This window comes from Pteropus medius, unplaced genomic scaffold, assembly GCF_902729225.1.
Source record: "Pteropus medius unplaced genomic scaffold, Ma_sr-lr_union100, whole genome shotgun sequence".
Classification (NCBI taxonomy): Eukaryota; Metazoa; Chordata; class Mammalia; order Chiroptera; family Pteropodidae; genus Pteropus; species Pteropus medius.
In genome coordinates, this window is record NW_024351731.1 from 3,262,849 (window position 1) to 3,278,867 (window position 16,019).

General features: G+C 44.0%; 1 protein-coding gene across 1 annotated transcript in view; it reads left to right on the top strand.

Annotated features, from left to right (window-relative positions):
* KHDRBS3 (KH RNA binding domain containing, signal transduction associated 3) overlaps positions 1 to 16,019 on the top strand; it is a 139,099-nt gene that overhangs the window by 98,344 nt on the left and 24,736 nt on the right. Inside the window, exon 7 of the mRNA XM_039845903.1 lies at positions 1,409 to 1,491. Within this exon, the coding sequence (XP_039701837.1) occupies positions 1,409 to 1,491 (83 nt within the window). The remainder of the gene's footprint in view (positions 1 to 1,408; positions 1,492 to 16,019) is intronic.

Below are 16,019 nucleotides of genomic sequence, written 5' to 3' on the forward strand. Positions count from 1 at the left end.
TTTTTTCCGTCTAGTCGTATCCGCTATTAAAACTCTCAGGTGAATTTTAGAATCGAGTTATTATATTTTGCAATTCAAGAATTTCTTTGGATTTTTTAAGAGTTGCTTTCTATGTCTTTATTACTATTCTCTGTTTGATGAGGCATCGTTCTCATACTTTTCTTGAGTCCTTGAGACACAGCGATTTAAACGTTTCGCCCCATGAGTCCAGTGCCTCAGCTTCCTCAGAGACAGTTCCTCTTGGTTACTCTTTCTGATGTGTGGATCATACTTTCATGTTTCTTTGCACGTCTCATAATTTTTATTTGGTTTAAAACTGGACATTAGATGTGTCAACTGTGAAAATCAAATTCTTCTCCTTCCCCGGGATTTTGTTTTGTTTTCATTTTGATTTAGTGACTTTTTCAAACTAATACTATTATATATATATATAAAGTCCATATAGATCATGTGTTGCCACCAAAGTGTCTCTGCTTTGTTCGGTTAGTGATCAGCTAATGATCGGACAGAGGTTTTATCAAATGCCTGGAAACTAAGCCCCTTGTCTTCGCCCACAGCCTACGGGTGCCTGTTGAAGCATGTCTTCAGCACCCAGCCAGTCAGCTTACAACTAAATCTACCTTAGCTTTGCCCTTCCTTCTTATCCTGAACCTCAAGGTCAGTGCGAGGAGAGGGTTCAGGGCCATTATAGGTCTCCTGGGCATGTATGTGGCACTGTGTGAGCACACAGTCATTTAGATTTCCAAGAATATGTCAGAGCTATTCAAAGCCTGTATGGCCAGCTCATTCCCCCACTTTTTCTTGTAAGCCTGTTGTTTGCCATGGTTTTTCTCCATCACCTCAGGCAGCAGAAATCTTAAATAATTGCCTTTGATTGTTTTTTTGAATACCTGTAGGGAAAAGGGGTCTTATACAGGTTGAGCTCCAAGTCAGGTCAATAAAGGCATTCCTCTGGGAATGGGGTTTTGATATAGCTCTACCCTGTTCTGCCCCCTCCAGGGGCCTCTAGCCCGCTGGTTTCCATGACGATTGTGGCACTTGGATTTCATGGTTCCTACAGAGCTGGGAGTGAGGGGTGAGGATAGGACAGCTTAAAACATCACGAAGCTCACTGTTTATACCAAGATTCTGCCATTAAAAAAATGCCCCTTAGATCTCTGCAAGCCTTTAGTTCAATTTCCAAGGTTGAAAAAATGTGAATTCTGACAGTTTTTACTCGTTTCTCTTTGCTTTTTGCTTTTGAAGGTTCTCGCTCCATCGTTTTCACTGATGGCACTCTGCTGTTTTTCTTCACACTGCACTTAGATATATAGTTACATGCTAGCTGACTTAATAAAGATTCACTAAAAGCAGAACGCTCCTTTCTAGAAACTCCTCTGAACGTGTCCGTGCTTCTGTTGTATTCCAGGACTACGACGATGGATACAGCACTGCTTATGATGAACAGAGTTATGATTCCTACGATAACAGCTACGGCGCCCCCGCCCAGAGGTAAGGGTCCGTCGCGTGACCACACCCCGTAGCGGGCACGCGTGCCCTCGCGTGTCTGCGTGCTCCGGGGGAAGGACGGTGACGATCAGCTGGCGAGGGTAACTGGACTTGGCCTGCTCTGTGGTGTGTGTGCCTTCACTGCAGAAGCGCCGTCCGACCAGCTAGCACGCGGGACTCCTCCCAAACGCACCGTCGCGTGAAAGCAATGGAGCCGGGGGAATAGAAATGGAAATTTTACGTGTCCCAGAAGTTTAAGCGTTCGGCACGTGCCGAGGGGAATGATGTCTGCCAAGCCCCTGCTTATTCAGGTCCCAAGGCCCGGCGTCACGCCGGAAGCGTGTAAGCGTCCCGCGTTGTCAGCGCCCAGGGGCAAAAGCGCCCAAAGTTCCGTTTCTTCGCGTCTGGGAAGCATTTCCATTTTTTATCAGCAGTGCTCCTGTTTTCTAACCACTTCAAATCCTATTTGTGAATAAGGAGTTAGTTCCCATTCATTTTCTAAATAAGTATTTACCCAGAAATAAACGTTATCAGAGGCAAAACAGAGCTTTATAGTTACCTCTTCTGATAATATACCTTGATGTTTATTGATATATGAAATCAGTGTCTATTCTGTTCAGGATGTTTTCCTAGAAGCCTAGAAACCTCTTGCTTTATGTTTAAAATTCTAAGTGGAAGACAAAGATAGACATACATAAAAAATCTGGGCTACATGGTTGTTTTGATGAAGCATAAATTCACTTCTTAACTCAGACAGTGCCAGGCAAGCTTTGAACAGATAGGTACTCTTATTTGTTTAATACTGTGGTTCACAGGGATATAAAAATGTATTTTCTTTTTGCTCATACCAATTTTTTTTTCTTATAAAACATAACAAATAAGTGGTCTTCAAAGTTTGACTCTCAGCTGGGCTTTTTAGTGGACGCTTTGTGCATCATGTTCCCACCTGGGGCGTGTTGGCACATCCTGGCTGGCTGACACCAGTGCAGGCGTCCCCAGCCCCCGGGCCGCAGACTGGTACCCATCCGTGGCCTGTCGGGAACCAGCAGGAGGTGAGTGGCGGGTGAGCGAGCGAAGCTTCATCTGTAACTGCAGCTGCTCCCCAGCGCCAGCATCACCGCCTCAGCTCTGCTTCAGATCATCAGGCGTCAGATTCTCATAGGAGCACCGGGCCCTGGTGCCACAAAGGTTGGGGACCGCTGCGCTAGTGGATCCTAGACATGACTTTACGTAGAGTACTTAAGTGTCCAAGCAACTTCATGAAGTATGTGGGCTGTCCCCATGGATTAGCTGAAGAAGAGAATTCAGAGCATTAGATTAAGTAATTTGCCAAAAGTCACGCATGGAGGGTAATACTTGATACTCATGTGTCTAATTTAGTCCGAACGGCCACAGGAAGAGTTAACGTATCTCCATTTTACAAATGGCAAAACTGAGCCTCAGGGAAGTAAATGACTAATCCACAAGGTCAGCCCAGACTGAAAAAGCTGATAGAATCTTTCCGCTTCAAGCTGCTGTATCATATTAATACGAACGATCACAAGCATTCTTTCCTTTGCTCATTTATTCAGCCAACGTTTATCGAATGTCCACTACGTGTTAGGCCCTTTGATCAATGCTCAGAATACGAAGATTATTGAGACAGAGCCCCTCTCCTTGAAAAGCTCACAGACTAGAAGGAAGCAGACATGGATCATTAAAAGCAGTGTAATACGGTGATCCTGTGCGAGGTCTGAGGAAAAAGTCGGTATTTCCGTGAGCAGACAGCTGAAGGTTGGCTTGGGGATACGGGCGAGGGGTGGGGATGGGGATAAGTCCGAAGAGTCGGTAGGAGTCAGCAGGGCCCGAACGGTACGCGGAATCCACACGGCAAGAATCGCAAGGCGCAGACGCGTGAGGCGGCTGGCACTGTCTGGGGCCGCCTCGCCATTTGCGCGTCTCGAGGCCGTGAAGCACAGCAGAGCGGTGAGGTGGCCCTAGGCGTGGCCGGGATCCCATATGGGGACCTGAGGCTCGACACCAGAGGCAGCAATAGGGAGCCACGGCGGGGTCTCCTGCAGGGGAGTGATGCGCTTAGACGTGGATTCAGGGAAATGAACTAGATGACAGTACAGGGGCCGGATTGCCACGTGGTGAGCCTAGAGGCAGAGACCGATTTAGAGGCTGGTACGTTGTAAATTATAAGCCCTTTAAATGTCAGCGGAGACTCACTTAAAGGAACATCTTGTATGGCAGCCAATCTGCCTTCTTTAAAGTAAGCTTTTCGCTGCTACAGCTCATCTTAGCCGAATGAGTACAGACACCTTGCGAGAACTGCACGGATCGGCAAACACAGGAACCACTGCTAGGATTTGTGCATATTCATTCAACTCCCATAACCTGTGAAATAGGCAGCAATTCTTTTAAAGAAAAAGAACACTGTGGTTCACAGAAATTAGGTGATTTGCCTAAGATCGCGCACCTTACAAGCAAAGGAGCCTGGTGTTGCACCCAGGCCCGCCTGACTGTGGGTGTCTTCGTGCACAGCACGCTCAGCTGCCTGGCTGTGGATGCAGAGGAGGTGGCCGCGTTGTGGGGTAGGAGGAAGAGATGGCTCTCTGCAGTGGGATGGTTGCCAGTGCCACCATAACAAAGCACAGCAGGCTGAGTGGCTCAGGCAACAGAGGTTTCTTGTCTCACGGTTGTAGAGGCTGGAGTCCAAGGTCACGGTGCTGGCAGTTTGGTTTCTCTCGAGGCCTCTCCTCCGTGAGTGTGCACATCCCTGCTGTGTCTCTGGGTATCCAAATTTCAGTTCCTATAATGACACCAGATAGATTGGATTAGGGCCCACACTAGACCTTGTTTTAACGTCACCCTTTTTAAATCCCTATTTCCAAGTACTGTCACATTGTGAGGTACTGGGGTTAAGGTTTCAATGAGTGATCCCTTTTGGAGGGGGGACACAGTTCAGCTCATAACACGCATACCTCGTAACACTGTATGTCTCAGACTTAGAAATCTAGTATGAACCGGTTAGGATAGCAGATTTTCAGGTCAGCTCCAGAATCAAGCAGTGAGTATTAACGAGGCAGCCACAGTCCCTGTCGTCTCCAGTTATTGAGGGTTTACGCTGTGCCCGACGCTGTTCCTGGACTTCACATAAATCCTTGCTGCACTCTCAGCATGCCCTGAAATACCGAGGAAGTCAGGTCTAAACACGTCCTTCCTCACGTGCAGGTTCAGAGAGGTTCAGTCACTCATCCAGACTCACAAGGCCGAGCAGCGCACAGATCCCCGCTGGCCCACGGCATTCTCTCTCTCTACTCCGCTCCGTTGCCTCTCCGTTCTCCATTTGTCACGGTTTTCACTTCCATTGGTCCAGCTGATCCCTATCAGTGTTCCCCATACAGCGTTCGAACGTCTACCACTTTGCGATGCTTTCGACTCCCTGGGGAACTAGCTTTCATCCAAAACGGGAGTATTGCCTTGTCGGACGTGGACTACCTTAACCAAACCTAAGAGTTTTATTTATGCTGCATATTAATGTTGTAGGCGAAGACTGATAAAATTAAGAACTTCGATTTTTTTTCCAATTTCGCAATAGAGCCTTTTGCAAATGCCACTTACTGCCATACGCCGAAGGAGCAAACAGCCTTAATAGTCGCTAATAGATAATGCCATGTAATGCTTGATGTCCTGTGGTCCAAAATCCCTTGATTCTCACAATTCAGGTTTTATAAAGTTAATTTCATACTTCGGTAATTCACTCAATTCAAAATTTGGAAGTACGTTCGATGCCATAGTGACATACATAGTTCGGTATTATCGCTGGGTCTCCCTTTGGATTTCAAAGCCGTTCTGAAAACGGTCTTTGACGCTCCGTGCTTCAGAGCTCAAAGCGCCCGGTCCTCTGCGGCTGCCACTAGCCACGTGGCCAGTGAACACGTGAAATTTGGCAAGTCCAAACTGCGTATGAAATAAAAAATATAAAATACGCGTCTTATTAAAATGGATTTCACCTGTTTCTTCTTTTTGTTCTTTGACGTAGCTATTCCAAAACTTTAAAGTGCCAGTTTTTCTTGGAGAGCACAGAGTCAGGTGCCTGGCCGTGTCCCTGGCCCTTGAGCGCAGGGCAGGGTCTGGGATCAGGGCCGTGCACCTCGGGGAAGCAAGTGACTAACCAGATGCAGAAAGAACGTGAGAAGGTGTCAGCTCGCGTTCTTCCTTCTTAAATTTCTGTCCCGAGGTTTCATCACGTGCGTAGGATATAACTTAACACCGCAGTGTACAGAGCACGTCAACAGGGTTCCAAGCTCAAAAATGGCTCCCTTTCTGATGCAGACGTGTTGTCAGAAACATCCCGAGCCCAGGCCAGAGTGGTCCTGAGTCTGACAGACCCGCGTTTAGATCCCAGCTTTCACATGTACTGGCCATGTGACTTTGGACAAACTGTTTCACCTCTCAAAGCCTCGGTTTGTAAAATCTGTCATCTAGTTTCTTCCTTAGAGGCCCGACCTGAAGGTTGCATGGAACAGGAAAGCCCGCGGTGGGTGTGAACCAGGCGGAGCGGGGTGCGCGGTCCCCGAGGTCTTCTCTGAGAGAGAACTAAGCGAAAGGACTTCTGTGAGGGGGTCACAGCCCGGGTCCCACCCTCCCCCTGCAACTCTGCTCCTCTCACGGGGTGGTCACAGGAAGCAGGAATTAGTGAATCTGCGCAGACTGTGCAGAGGAATGACATCCAGAGAATGGGGAGCGGGAGGCGCCTTGCGGAGGGGTTCCCCCCACAGGGCTGGCTGGTCAGTATCGACGTCTGCCATAAACTGGGGATTGCAAAGCCCACTCGAAAGCAAACTAGAACTAGCCAGTGGGGTGGGGCGGCCGGCCGCTGGGTAATCATCATCTGCCCTGCGAAAGGGTTCTTTTCAGTAATGGCTATTAAATTTCATAAACCGTAATCATTTTATGAAAGTTTAGTTGCAGAAACAATAGTTCCTCTCAGGAGGTTTTACAGATTAGAATGGTTTGCCCTCGATTTTCAAGTGTCTTGTGTGGAAATTAGAGTCCAGATGAGAATGCCCGCCGAGTGGCAGAGAGCTCCGTGAGGTTCAGCGACACGCCCATGGATCTCTGTAATGACCTGTTCGACAGCTCCGATGACGCTGTCGTGTAAAACAAAGCATTGTGTGTCTAACGTCACACATTTAACGAGTAACAGGCTGTAAACACAGTCACAGTGCAGAGAAGCGTGCCCTGTTCTTTACAGTCTTGGACTTGAACTAATACACGTTGGCTCAAACAGTTACCGATTAATTCCTAAGGACACGCAGCTCCCGACCAGCTCTCACGAATAAGAAAGAGCAGGTGACAAATGGCCTCCGCCCCGACGGACCTGCCCCTCCCCTGACACGACCCGAGTCTCCACAGAAATCAGTTCTGACTTCTGGAAAGCCTCTGTAAACAGATTCCTTTCATTCTGAACTAAATGGAATTAATTTTCATTCGCCGTCTTATTTGTGATCCTCGTAATGATCCCAGTTTACAGTGTGATGAGTGTGGTGAATATAATCCTGTGTCGGATTCCAGAAATTTGCCAAGAGAACAGATTTCCGATGCTCTCATCACACAAAGACCCAGCACTGTGAGAAGGTATGCAAATGAGCTTGACTGTAACAGTTACTTCACAATGCATCTGTATATCAAATCGTCGTGCTTACACCGTATGTATAATTTTTATTTAAAATATAATATTTGGTCTGTGTTCCTGAATAGTTTTCAGTTCTCCAAAGAAATATTTGATTCCTATAGCCATCATGTAGAAGTAGAAAGTCGAAAAAAAAAGGGTTTTAAAACGTGCTGATAACCCCCCTGAGCATAAAGTGGATGATTGTGTAGTACAAATATTTAGTTTCTTAGTTTCTGGGCATTTAGTATATTTAGCACGCTACATATACTAAATATACTAAATAGTATATCGACATACTAATTTCCTATAGCACTTTGTGGTTTGACTGTACTTCCAAGTGCATGTTTCATTTCGTCCTCCAAAATCGCTATGATTTTCATGAAAATACTTAAAATGACTGAAAAAGGAATTGGAAATAATAGCTGCCAATTTGGGGGAGTCCGTTAAGTCTAGGGCCCAGCTAGCGATGTCCTTTACACGCATTAGCTCGTGTTTTCGTAATGACCCTACGGTCTAAGGTTTTCACGTGCGGAAGTTGAAGATGGTGATTTTAGCCACTTTCTCATTTTAGCCACTTTTCCCAAAAAGCACTTGAGCCTACATTTTTGTCTGACTTTAAAAACCATTATCCAGCTAAGAAATTTTTTTTAAAAAAATATAAAATCGTTGATTTGTTTTTGTGACAAAACACCTAAGCCCCTTTGTCTCAATAGGCAGAGTAACGGAAGCTGTCAGAGGCTATGAGGTCTCTTGGTGTGTCTTCAAATGCCAGTTCCAAGGAAAACGAGACAAAAATTAGTTTTGCCGCTTGGCCTGTTCTCTAGTTTGCCATTCTCCCCGTTGGCAGCTTTGGCATTTTATATCCCATCATGTCCTTCTCGAGAGCTGACCTGTCGAAGTCTGAAAATAATTTGGAATTTTCACTCTGGAAATGATCACCTGTTATTTAAGACGTAACCGCCTAAACACCAGTAAAACTGTCTTTTAGAAGATCCTGCTGTGTTGGGTTAGCATTGGCTGTTTCGGACTTTAAGAAGCAGTAAAAGTTTGGCCTGGATTCAGCGTTTATGAACCATGCCTTTAAGTTTTTTGTCACGGTTACGTTTACCTAGTTTTTAGCTACTTGCTGCGCAGCTGCCGAAGGAACCGCTTAGCACAAACGGAGCTGCAGAAGCTGTTGGCCAAAGCACGCGCTTCTAACGCAGTGTTGTGTAAACACCGACCCCAAAAACAGAGATGCCCACCCAAACTATACCGTAAACCCGTAAATATGGTCTCAGTCAAGGACCTTACAGTTAAAAATAAAAGAGTCGGGGGCTGTAGCGCCAAAGAGAAGCTACAGGCTCAAAGGGGAAAGGAAGGGGCGGCCCAGGGCTGTGGCGTGAACCGACGTGAGCGTCGCTGACACCGAGCACCTGCCGCCGCGTGTGCTGGTCGCATCGCGTCGGGTACGTGTGGGGGTGTATGCACCCCTCCCTCCACACGCAGACACCTACGGCCCCTCCGATCTTAATTTTAACCTTAAAAGATGGATTATCCCCCTTTCACTCCTGAGAAAACAGACACAGGGAGGTTTAGTAAGTGGCCAGACTCTCACACGCTCAGTGACACTGTGGATTTCAGTCCGCTTCCTTCCCGTGGCCGCTGCGTTTTTCAGAGCCGTACACCTGCCGTGGGTGTGATTGCGCGGCGTGATTTCAGATGGCGCCAGGGCAGGCAGGCTTTACGGTGGTGATGCTTAGATTTTAAAGTTATTGTAAAATATAATTTGCCTGCCAAGCTCGCGATTGTGTGAATATCGCTGCTGTAATTCAGTTATGATACATTTATTTTTGGTTAACATCAGGTCGCAGAGTAATATTAAGTCACTAACAGGAAGGTGGTGATCCGGGTGGCAGAGTCTTGAAAATGGCCCATAAAGGGCTGAAGTTTGGCATCCGCTGTGCTCAGTGTTTGTCTCACTGGTCAATGAATCAGCCATTGCGTTTCATGGCCGAAAATAAAGTTTGATCCAGTGAATCTGAGAGCCGTGATTGGGCTTCACCCTGAGTTACAATGCCCTTCTACTAAACTCGATCCCTCGACTGTATTGAAAATTAGCTGATAAGTTTCATATCATCATCAGGAAATTCCTTAGAATTAAACTAATAAAAAAGAAGGGGAAAAAAAAGTAAGTTTCATTAAGTTAATACACTTTGAAGGAATAAAATACCTACTGGGTCCCTGGGCCAAGTATTAGCTACTGCGTTAGACGCTGCTGTGCCTGTCTTTTCATTTACTTGCCAAGAACCTCTGTGAGGTTGTCAGTCCTCAATTTTACGGATAAGGGAACTGATGCTCGGAGTTGTGAGCTTGGCCAAAGTCACCCAGCTGGTAAGTAAGCCAGGCCTCGTACCCACTTCTCTTTAAGATCCATGTCCTTTTGCTTAACTCGAAAGCAAATATTTAAAAAAAAAAAAAACAAAAATCTGCCCCTGCACATGGAGAGAATGCCAGAGCTCCCACGTCGGGCACCTTCGTGCGTGACCTGCACAGGTGTGTGGGGCACGGCGAGGCGGGCGCTCGCCGGTGGCGATGAATCAGATGCCACTGTCAGTTCGCTCTTTAACGTTCTTGAGAATACACGAGATTTATCACGGAGGAATTGTAGAATAATGGCCCTGTGCGAAAACAAAGCCCTCCGGGGAGATGTACTACATCATTTGGATTTAGCGCTGCCATCTGCTTAATAGTGCTGCGGAGAGACCGGCGAGGCTTGGGATCAGCCATTCGGAGCGGTGACAGATGCTGCGCGGAGCGAGCAGACCAGGGAAAGCGGTTTGTTACTAAAATGCGCATCGTGTGACTGGATTTCCAAAAAGTAGGGACGTTGGCTCTCACACGCCCGATTTCAGATCCTCACGTGGAATTGGGTAAGGTCTGTTAGATAAAGCGTCCGCTCCATGAATCGCTCGTGGATTTGTTTTTTTTTTCCCCTCATGGTTCATAAATTCTTAAAATGTGTTTTTACGTCTAGAAAGATTTTCTTAACAAATCCTGCGCTCTTTTCAATGAAAGAAAAACGACGTAACGTCTGTATAAAATCGGGTGGCGTGATTTAATGAAAAGACCGTGGGCTGTCAAACCGCACAGACCTGGGTTCGCATCCCAGCTCCAGCGCTTCCTCAGCTGTGCGATTTTAGCCAACTGAGTTTAACTTCTTAGACTCTTCTTTTCTCGTCCGTAGAACGACAATAGTAATACTTGCACAGTTGTGATTATACGAGATAGCAGGTGTAACCTACACATGGTAAGTTCAGGAAACTTACCAAGGTCACGTGTCCTTGGTGCCGCATGCTGTTCTGAGCATTGTACAGCCTTATAAAGGGAGGTTACTATTATTATTATCCCATTTTATAGATGAGGACATCGAGGCACAGATATTACGGACCTTTCCTGAGGTCCGTGGAGAGGACGTGCAAGAGCTGGCGTGCGAACCCCGGCAGCTCAGCCCTCTGCCGGGCCCTGTTGGGTGTCACTCGCTGGGACCTGAGTATTGCCTCTAGAAACTTTTTCTAGTCTTTTCTGAGGAAGGCTCTTAGTAAAATCCCAACAAACGAACAATCTGAACTTTGTTTCCCCATTTTGGAAATAACCCAAGGGGCCTTCACCATACCCATTTTGATTCCCCATATGTGAAATAAAAAGTGATCGAAGGCCTCATTGAATTTAGATTGTTTATAAAATCGTAGAATGTTTGGAAGCTTAGACTTGTGGTCAAAGCTGGAAGTTACTTATGAGGGGTGGTTTATGATAACGTCAGTTTGCGTGAATTTCTTAGAATCTGGTCAAACCTCATTTACCAGACTCACAGTTTTAGAAGCTCCAGTAACTCAGACGTGGTGTAGACTGTATTTTCTCATGTCTGTCATCATGAAGGAATATGTTCCTTTTGAAAAGTAATTTGCGAGTGTACATCAAGAGCCTTAAAAGTATTTGTAACTTCTGACCCAATATTTGTACAATAAGTACCTGAACTTATTATATAATGAGTGTTTGATAGTGTAAACATAAAAAGAACAGGCAGTTTCTGGCAAGTTCGGGGAAAGAGATAAGACATTTTGGATATGGGGAGAAAAAAAAAAAACACAACAACAATGCATATCAACCCGGCCAAAGTAACACAGATAAAACAGTGGTTCGGTCAAGGCCAAGTTGTGACTTGGTTAGTGAGGGTGAAGGGGGCCTCCCTCGACTGAGCCAGACTGCCTGGAGCCGGTCACAACTCTGCCGTTTGCTCAGACAGCAACTGCAGTCGAGTCCTTTCACCCGCGTCTTAGGGTCCTCATCTGTAAAATGAGAGTGATGGCCTCAGCAACCACCTACCTATTAGGGTTGTTATAAAATTAAACGAGTTAAGACAGAGACAGCACTTCAAACAGTGCCTGGCATGTTGTCAGCACTATCATTAGCAGTCACTAAAGTTCCTTTTCCTAACAGCTTTGGGGCCGAGTGTCTTAGATTTAGAATTGTGGCATTTTGGAAAGACGGCGTGGTTACATACCGTGTTCTACAACTCCAGTGCTTCTCCGGATGGCGAAGGCCCCTTGGGTTATTTCCAGTTTATGACTAAGGAAAATGTGACTACAGAGGGACAAAAAGCAAATTGAAAATACAAAGGGGTTTCTGAAGGGGCGTGGTATTCAGTCTGGGCAGTGTGTAATCTTCCAAGAATAACAATATCGCTAGTGCTAAAAAATAAGTTTTGAATAGAATGAGTTAAAGGATGAATACAGGTCCATTGCGTCTGTTAGGAGCCATCGCATTAGCAAGGCCTCTCTCGATGTGGCCTTGATTTTTTCTCTAGCCTCATGTCAAGTCATCCACTCATACAAGACACTTATACTGAATTGTACAGTAGCAGTTCATTTATAACTGGCTCAGTTACACACTAAATAGATCTCAAAGCATAAATTAGCAGAGTAAATGTAATTTCGTCAGATTCTTCATGGCTCTTTCAGTTACTTTCTTCACGTGATACTTTTGAAAAAGGCGTCGTGGTTATTTGGCACATCTCTATAAAAATTGACGTGCAGTTGTTCAGACTTTTCCAAAATGGTGCAAATCGGAGAATTTGCTTTTTTCTTTATTTTAGTTCATGCCCGATCGCTTCCCTCAGCACTTCAGTCACTTGACTCAGTAGTTATCTCACCCAGCAGGCTCCCCGGATCCTCGACCCTCCCTCCCTCCGCTCCCCCTCCTCCCGTGTTCTACTAAGTACGAAGCCAGTCTTCTGTGTTTCAGGATACTCCGTATTTGTCCTTGGTCTCCAGTATTACTTATCAGACTGTCTCCTTTTCCTACAGAGAGCCCCTCAATGCCCGGGGCCCCTTTTCCCATCATCTTTATTACCTCCAATACCTAGTACAGGATGGATCAGAAAAGTGATCTGTCTGCGTTTTTCAGTTCAATTGATAATGTTTAAGAAGTCTGCATCCGCTTTGAAAGTTTCTGCATTGGCATCGTGGTAAGAAGTCTGGTGCCAGTGAAAGTCTAATGTGACAGTGGGTGTGGTCCTTTGTTCTGGCCGCCCGGAAGTGTCGCGTACACAGCCTTCAAAAGGAAAAAAGTAGGTGCCCACGTCAGTCTCCTGTTTGTTACTTTGAATCTGGGTCTTGGCGTAGCCCAGCTATCTGAAAATTTTTAAACGCTTACAGGTAATTTTGGCGAGCAGCCAAGGCTGAGAGCTGCTCTCGCTGATTAGTAAGGATCGTGCATGAGGCACTTTTCACAGTGCCTCGCGGCAGACCGTCGCTGTGCAAACGTTTGTTTCCCATAGAAATTAATTACCAGCATTTTTGTTAATGTCTCCCATCGATTCGTTCAGCAAAATATCGAGTGCCTACTGTGTGCCAGGAACTTGAAAAAGGTGCTTGAAAAGTATTGATGAACAAAAAGGATGAAGACACCAGCACTCGTAAAGCTTAAACTAGTGAGAGTCGTGATTAAATACAGCAGCCATGTTCAGCTTCATTGAGAAGGTGATTTAAGACTTGAAGGACGGGATGAAGTCCGACTCAGGGGATGTCTGCGTGAGCAGTGGTCTGTGCAGAAGCCCTCTGACGATGGTCTTGTATATTCTAGCATCCTAAAAGTTATAATTTTCTTCCATTTGATTTTATAATTTCAAATTCTTCTAACAGAAAACTTAACATTTTTCTCTCTGCAATAAAATATTTTGGACATCTCGTAAGAGAATGTTTTAGCTTTTCAAGAGTATGTTGTAATAACTCCTTCCTATCTAAAATCAATCCCAGTATGATAAAACATAAAACTACGAAGTTAACAGGCGAAGGCTGTTTCTTATACACACTAACGTCTTGGCCGGGAAGTCTCTTTAGTAGGAAAAATAATGGCTCTCGAAAATAATGGCTCGTCCTAATCTCCAGAACCTGTGGATACGTTCGTTCCCTTACGTGGCAGAAGGGACTTTGCAGATACATTTCAGTAAAGATCCTCAATATGGGGAGATAATCCTAGAATATCTGGTTTGGTCCATTGTGATCACAAGAGCAGTGGAAATGAAAAGCGCACGGGAGGCAGTCAGAGGGGTACGTAGCAATGAAAGGGGGGCACAGAATGATACAATGTTGCTGGCTTTGGAGATGAAGGAAGGAGGGCAATAGCCAAAGAATGTGGGCACCCCTAGAACCTGGAGAGCACCAGGAAATGGATTTCCCCCCAAAGCCACCAAAAAGGAATACGGACTTCCCAGTACCTCAGTTTTAACCCAGCGAGACTTCTTTTACACAAAAGTAGGACGCAAAAATCTGTGTTGTTTAAATTGCAAAGTTTGTAATAATTTGTCATAAATGGAAAACTAATATAGCCGCTAACAGCCCGAAACAAGGAGAGATCTGTCCTTTGCATATATGTCTTGTTTATCTTATTCTCTCTGTTCTTTTCCATAAACATCTAGCATTCAATAAAAAATTACGAGATAAGAAAATATGACCCAGAGTCAAGAGAATAAATAGTCAAAAGGAACAGAGAGCCCAGAGGTTAGGACTGTCAAACAGGGTCTTAAAAATGTATATGATACATATGCTAAAGGATACTGTACAAAAGGTAGACAGCACGAATGAACGAATAGGAATTCAGCAGATGGAAACAAAAGAAGAGCCAAGTGAAAATGCTAGAACTGGAAAATATTAGAGACGCATAGGCATGTTAGCGGGCTTAATGAGTAGATCGAAATGATCCAAACATGCACGAAATGATAGAGACAAGAAGACGGGGAGTAAAAGGAACATTGCATCTGAGGATCTGCAAAACAACGCAGAACAACCTAACGTATTATTAGAGTCCCAGAGTGAGAAGAGAGAAAATACGGGACAGGAGTACTTGAACAAACAATGGATGAACATTTTCCAAAAATAATGAAAAACATCATCGCACAGATCCACAAGCAGGATAATTATCAATAAAAACACGCCAGGTTATAACATATACAAATTGATAAAATTAAAAAAAAAAAGAAAGAAAGAAAGAAAAAAGAAAAGGAAAATCTTGAGAGCGACCCAAGAAAAAAGGCATGTTATATACAGAGGTAAAATAGTAAGAAATATGACTGACTTCTGATCAGGAGCAGCGAGGGCCTGAAACATGGACCTTTGTCCGTAAAGAGATGAAGAAAATACTTGCCAGCCTAGAATTTTGTATATTAAAAATATCCTTCAAAGAGTAATATGAAATAAAGACGTTTCAGACAAAAAAAAAAAAACACCCAAAAGTTGACAGTTTGTATTCAGTAGACCTTTACTACCAGAAATATCAAAAGATTTAGGCTGAAGGGAAATGATACCTAATAGAAAACTCATTCTATCAGAAAAAAATGAAGGACACCTGAAAAAATAAATATGGAAAACATAAGAAACCATTTTTAAAAAGTATTTATATACATTTATTTATATTTCAATGTCTTCATAAACTATTAACTATTGGAAGTAATACTAATTGTAATTTAATGTGGAAATTATAGCATATTTATTGCATATATGGGAGTGAAATATGATAGCAGTGTACAAAGATTGAGAGGCTGATGGCTGGCAGTACGTTATTGAAGGTTCTTATAGTGTTTTGAAGCTTTTAGATATTTATTAAAGTTAGACTAAATTAAAGACACATTGTAACTTTAGAGCAACACCTAAAAATCTAAAAGGGAGCATAACTAAAGTCAATAGAGAAAACAAAATTAAATTCTAAAAAAATACTTAATTTACCCATAAAAAGGCAGGGAAGGAGAAATGGAGGAAAACAGCAGTTTGGAGAATTAGAAACCAAATATTAAGATAGGAAACTTCAGTCAAAATATACGTTTCAATGAAAATGGATGGAAAATCTGAATTTAAAAGAAGATACTACCAGACTGGATATAAAGCAAAGAATCAACTTTATATTGTTTAGAAGAAACATGATTTGAACATAATTCTACAAACGCCTTGAAAAATAAAAGGTTGGAAAATTATATACTGTGAAAAGAGGATGCATTAAAAATCTAGTGTGACTATCATAATTTCAGACACAGTAGACCTCAAGGCAAAGAGTATTAGAGATAGAGAGGCAATTCCTAATGATAAGTGGGCAATTCATCAAAAAGACATAAACAATGTTAAGTGTGTAACCTAATAACAAAACACAAAACAAAACAAAACAAAAAAGGAAGAATAAAAACTCGAAGTATAGACAAAATCACAGTTGTTGGAGACTCTAAGACTTTCCTATCTAGGTAATTGATAGAATTGATGGAGGAAATCAGTAAGCATATGAAGGATTTGAAAAACATTATCAACCCCTTGACCTAACTTTTATAAAACACTCCTTTCAATAA